The 5,587-nt window shown below is 42.2% G+C and overlaps 1 protein-coding gene across 1 annotated transcript; it reads left to right on the top strand.

Annotated features, from left to right (window-relative positions):
• Positions 1-384: 384 nt before the first annotated feature.
• On the top strand, positions 385-1,738 carry hrh2a (histamine receptor H2a; the record flags this gene model as incomplete). The annotated part of the gene is made up of 2 exons (XM_084550586.1): positions 385-1,437; positions 1,563-1,738. Exons 1-2 carry the CDS (start codon positions 435-437, stop codon positions 1,736-1,738), a joined length of 1,179 nt encoding a protein of 392 aa, XP_084406712.1. The 5' UTR covers positions 385-434.
• Positions 1,739-5,587: the final 3,849 nt, after the last annotated feature.

Below are 5,587 nucleotides of genomic sequence, written 5' to 3'. Positions count from 1 at the left end.
GCACACTGCCCAACAACAATCAAGCACAGTGCTGAGTTGCAGTTCTCGATAGCAGCATTTGTCAAGCAACAAATGTGACAAATGTCATGAGTGTAAATGAGAAGGCTGCCGTCAAGTCACTGGAGAGTCGAAAGCTTTAAGGTTTTTAACAGGAAGTCTGTTTCAAACTAAGGAACCACATGTGGCCTGGATCTTAAGTCACATCTGACCATGGAGACACTGAAATACAAATGTGCGCGCCTTAATGAGTTGGAGAACATTTCAAGTCAACATTTTTATTGACATATGTGAGCTTAAGGCTTATGATGAAAATGTCTGCTTTTCAAGAAATGACCTTTTACTTAATTAAAAACTGAAAAGAAAATATAACAATGTTTCACATAAAGCTCCAGCCATGATGTGATCTGGTTGTCTCCAGCGAAGCACCAGCAACGATGTCAAAGCTGATCCTGGGTGTCACCCTGTCCCTCCTCATCCTTCTGACTGTCGGTGGTAATGTGCTGGTGTGCCTGGCTGTCTGCGCGTCTCGACGCCTCCGCTGCCTCACTAATTGTTTCATTTTGTCGCTGGCAGTGACAGACCTGCTGCTCGGCCTCTTGGTCCTCCCTTTCTCTGCCCTCCTCCAGCTTAATGACGAGTGGCCGCTTGGCCCCGTGTTCTGCAACTTCTACATCTCCATGGACGTTATGCTGTGCACTGCCTCGATACTCACGCTTCTGGCCATCAGCGTGGACCGGTACCTTGCAGTGACCATGCCTCTGAGATATGCCTCAATGGTGTTGCCATGGAGAGTTGTTGTAGCCATGGCGAGTGTTTGGACAGTGTCTGTGGCCGTGTCTTTTTTGCCTATCCAAATGGGATGGAACACTGTGAATGGGACAGTGCAGAACCAAGGGCCTTGGGCTTCAGAGAGAAAGTGCCGTTTTGAGCTGAACCGACCATATGTACTTACCGACTCTCTTCTCACCTTCTACCTGCCTCTGGTGGCTATGTGCTGGACCTACCTCCAAATACTCCGCATTGCACGGGCACAGGCCAAGCGCATTGTTAGCGCCCGACCCACTTGTACCACCAGCTACAACTGCAGGAACAATTCTTCCACCACCACCACTGTGGTCTCCAGCGTTACAGTGGTGGCGCTGCGAGAGCACAAAGCCACAGTGACACTGGCAGCAGTGATAGGTGCTTTTGTAGTGTGTTGGTTACCTTATTTCATCTTATTCACTGTGCTGGGCCTACAGGAACATCCAGACCCTAGCACAGTACCTGCATATCCCATTGTGTTGTGGCTGGGCTACGCCAACTCAGCCCTCAACCCTATCCTCTATGGAGCCCTCAACAGAGATTTCAGGGAAGCCTACACCCATCTTCTGAGATGCCGATGCCCTTCTTACAGTGGGTGGAGGAGCAGACAGCCGTCTCCCAGTGTCACAGCAGGTAAAGCATTTTAAAGTCAATCTGCATAAATCAAGCTCTTATGTCCACAAAGTTTCATTTAACAGTTTCAGAACAACATTTTGCAAGTTCAGTCTTTATTTTTCCTCTCCTTCTCCACATCTCAGCCAGGGACCACCTCACAGAGGTGACAAAGCTGTGTGACCACACCCCTGTCACCTGCAGGGCAGGTCTAACAGAGCAAAACGTCATGCTTCAAGAAATGAACAGCAGGACAGCAACAGCATCTATTCAGTTTGCAAATGGTAATGCCGTCACAGATGTCAATGGCAATGAAAGGTAAATTATTCTTCAGCATATATTCACATTACGCTACACGTTCCTGAATGGAGAACGTTGCATAGAAGTTCACGCAAGGAATGGAGCACTTACCTGCAGAGTCATGACTCAAACCTCTTCAAATATAAACAAACGACTTGAAAAAGAGTAATACATTCATAATGTGTGAATGTGAGGTGTAGAACACTGCATTTTACTTGAAATAGGATGAATACCTTCCACGAAAAGCAAACCTGGTTCACAGAAAAAAAATAATAATTGTCAGTGCACTGAGTTGCCTGTTTGCAACGCCCTGCTCTCAGTATGTCTTTATGGCACTGGATCTTAAACGCTTTTTGCCGTATAAATCTATTCATATTCAAACAAACGCACAAATGTGTCTAAATTCTCTCATCGTTTTCAACGAGCCCAGGTCGTGCTGAACCTGTGCTGCTGAGGTGGATGCTGTGTATACGATACAACCCAGGACCAGGTATCAGAGAAAGAGCAACAGACAGACAAAAGACGGACAGAGATGTTTAGCCCCTCTATTCGGACACCTTCAGTGCCACAGCAGAAACACCCATAATAACACCATGTAAGTAGATCTACATGCTTACTGACATCCCTACAGCCTCCATCATGTGGGGCCCAGAATAAATGAGCTGTGATACACAGATCCTTGCTGTGTTGTCTACAGTGCATCAGGCCATATGGCAATATGCTTATTAGGCCAAGAAATGTGCTTTCAGCACAGAGGAGACACGTTATCCAGTTTCACATTCCGCCTTCATTTCTTTGTTTGCATTTTGTGAACAACACTGGCTAATTGGTTTGCTCATTTTATGAGCATGTTTGCTTATTGTGAATCAGTTAAAGCAGCGAAACAACAACAAAGGCATGTCTCTTTATGATTACGCATACACTGTAAAAGCTCGACAGGGCTACAGGACTGCTGGATCTGGTACAGAAAAGCACACACAATCCATCCAAGCCACATAACGGTTCGTGCGTAAAAGGTGTATGTTTATCTGTGTATTTCATGTGTACATGTGTAAATATAGAGTCTATCTAAATACAAGTTCACCCCCAAACAATACTTGCCAAAGTTTGCCACATCAGCAGAAGAGAACAGAAGATCAGTCTTATAAATTAGGTATTTTTTTATAATTGATATAGCCAGATAAAGTTTAAAAAACTGAGGAGAAACTAGAATAACTCGATAGCGAACACTCCAGTGAGTCAATGTTCAGTTACACAAGGAAGTTTAATTATAACCAGGAAAACAATTTAATTGTCTTTTTATGTGGCCTGCGGCTTTTCTTTGGTGAATTTCTGCTTTTTCAAAATGAACACTGTACAAAATGTACAACAGTACATTAATGGAAATGAAGGTTTCTAGAAGCATACTGAATACTGCGTGCACAGAACCAGTCCTACCTCCTAAAACGTTACCCCTGTACTGAATGCGACTGTTGATCCAGCAGACAGGAGACCAGGTGTGCGGAAATAATGTAGCCCACACTCACCATAATGTTGAAGTGGTTTAAGTGAATGTCTGTGACGTTTCTTAGTCATCCAGGTCATGGTATATCCCAAAAATGTAAGTGAATGTTTCTTTCCTGTCCATGCTGTGAATGCCAAAGGTGGCTGAATAGAAATCCAAACTCTTGAGCCTTTTCATTGTGTCTGTGTCTCCGTGTTAGCTGTAATTTAGCAAACAAAAAAGTTGGAAACTCTACACCTCATTGGTATGAATCGACCGTACACGAACAGCTGGCCTCAGTCTCGACAGCCCTGAACAAATGAGGATGCGTCTACGTGGATGGAGCTTAAGTTGCTTAACACAATTATGCGACTGGAACCAACCTTCACACAGGGCAACATCTGGCCCCAAAATGCTCTTGAGCAAATAGTGGATGAGACTGGAGTTCTGCTGAACATATTTATCTTTGGTAAATAAATATGATGAACTACTTGACTTTTTTTTTGTTTGCTGACTCAAGAGTGCACTCCAGTGGAAACACAAAGTACCACATCTTCAAAATGGACAAAGTTAATGGACGTTTAATTACAAGAAAGGAAAAAAAAAAAAAAAAACAGTCAAAAGACTTGTTTCCCTTATCCGTGTGTTGAAATGTGTGACCTTTGAATGTGTAGCATGCAAAACGCTGTTTCTAAGAATACAGCCACCTTCAGATGTTCCTTTACTGTTGATAATTTTGTGATGTAAAACAGGCAAATGTATGTATCAAATCAGAAATAAAGGCAGCGACTGAAAAAAATGGCATGTACTGTTCCTTCAAAATAAAAAAAATAAAAAATCACAATCACACAAATAAAGAGCAGCTTAAATAAAAAGCGTAGTGGCATTTTATTTATTTATATTTTTTTTGAGGCGATGCAATCTGTTAAGCATGCATAGGTATTATCATGTGGGACAACGCAGGAAAATGTGTGGGAAGGAACACGAGTACATTGGAAACAATTCATCACAGCTGTCAGCACACGTTGCTTCAAACTATTGCCACATTAACACTTAACCTTCTCTGCACTTCAAGCTATTTCCTTTGAGGAATGACTCTGGAGCGTACACTAATATATGCGCTATGCATGTCAGGTTCTAGCTGGAAACAACTGGTTTTACAATTCATTCAGCCACATGGAAGCACTTATTTGATAGCTACAACTAGGACAGTCATGTCTTCAGTTCAGCTCCACGGGATTGTTTATTTTTTTTCTTTTTCTTTCATTTAACCACAAATGAGTGGCTTTACTATTGCAGACGGCAGTTTAAGGGCAGGTTTAGGTTGTTTCAAGTATGTGTTACTCAATACTCACACACCAAAATACATGACAGAGTGACAGAGAATAAAAGACATATATAGACATAAGCAAAACGGCAACACTAAACTCCAAACTCCAAGAAGGATGAGGCTGATGTGGTGAAGGGAGTTAATTTATGATATCTACTTAGTTCACTTATATGAAAGGATGTCACTGGTTAGCTGGCGGCCGAACAGATGAGGTCTCAATAAGCTAGTGATACTGAGCATGAGCTGAAGGCAAATAGCTGACCTGAGTGCAATTTAGTATAACGCCTAAAGCAAAACTTTATTTCGGTGTAATGCTATGAGGCTTTGGTAGTCTGAGATTGAAATCATGCATCTGCAAAGATATAGATAAATATTTCCAGAGAAGGGTGTTATGTGTAACCTTACTGTAGGTCACAAAGGAGCCCCGATGCACATTTATACTGTACACTGCCTTTATACTGTAAATACAATTTCAGGTCTATTCATGATCTCCCTGAATAACATTTATTAATTATTAATCACATCTTTCTTTTCCTGCTGCTGCCGAGGGAAGTTCACTGAACAGAATGTGACCATACATTTAGCCAAGGCTGGGCCATATTGCCAAAAAATTTAATCTTGATGTTTTTCAGTGTTACGTGGTAACCCACGTTGTAGTTTGAATTTTTGTTCACCAAAAAGTCATTAGCATGCTCTCTTTCCCTACAGCACACTACAAACCCAGAGTTTTCAGCTGTGTGAATGAGTACCGTGTCTATGTATAAAATGCTAACGGTTCTGTGATCTCTCTACCGGTGCCCCGTCATGCGAGGTAACACTGGAAGATTAGACAGTTAAATTCTGCCACTTTGTGGTTGTGGTTTTGAGTGAGGGACGGGGGGTTTGCATTAGAATCTGATGAAGACTTGAGGTTGAACTTTTAGTTTCAATAAACTTCTTACAAACCTCACACAACGCAGCAGTCTGTTTAACGTCACCGAACCAAGACGTTTCCACATGACTAAAGTGGCAAGACTACCTTTTTTTTTTTTTTTTTTTCTTTTCGTCATCTTCTACTG

The sequence above is a fragment of the Chelon labrosus genome (genome assembly GCF_963514085.1).
Source record: "Chelon labrosus genome assembly, chromosome: 8".
Classification (NCBI taxonomy): Eukaryota; Metazoa; Chordata; class Actinopteri; order Mugiliformes; family Mugilidae; genus Chelon; species Chelon labrosus.
The sequence above is the reverse complement of the archived record's forward strand: the minus strand, read 5'-3'. Positions and strand labels throughout refer to the sequence as shown.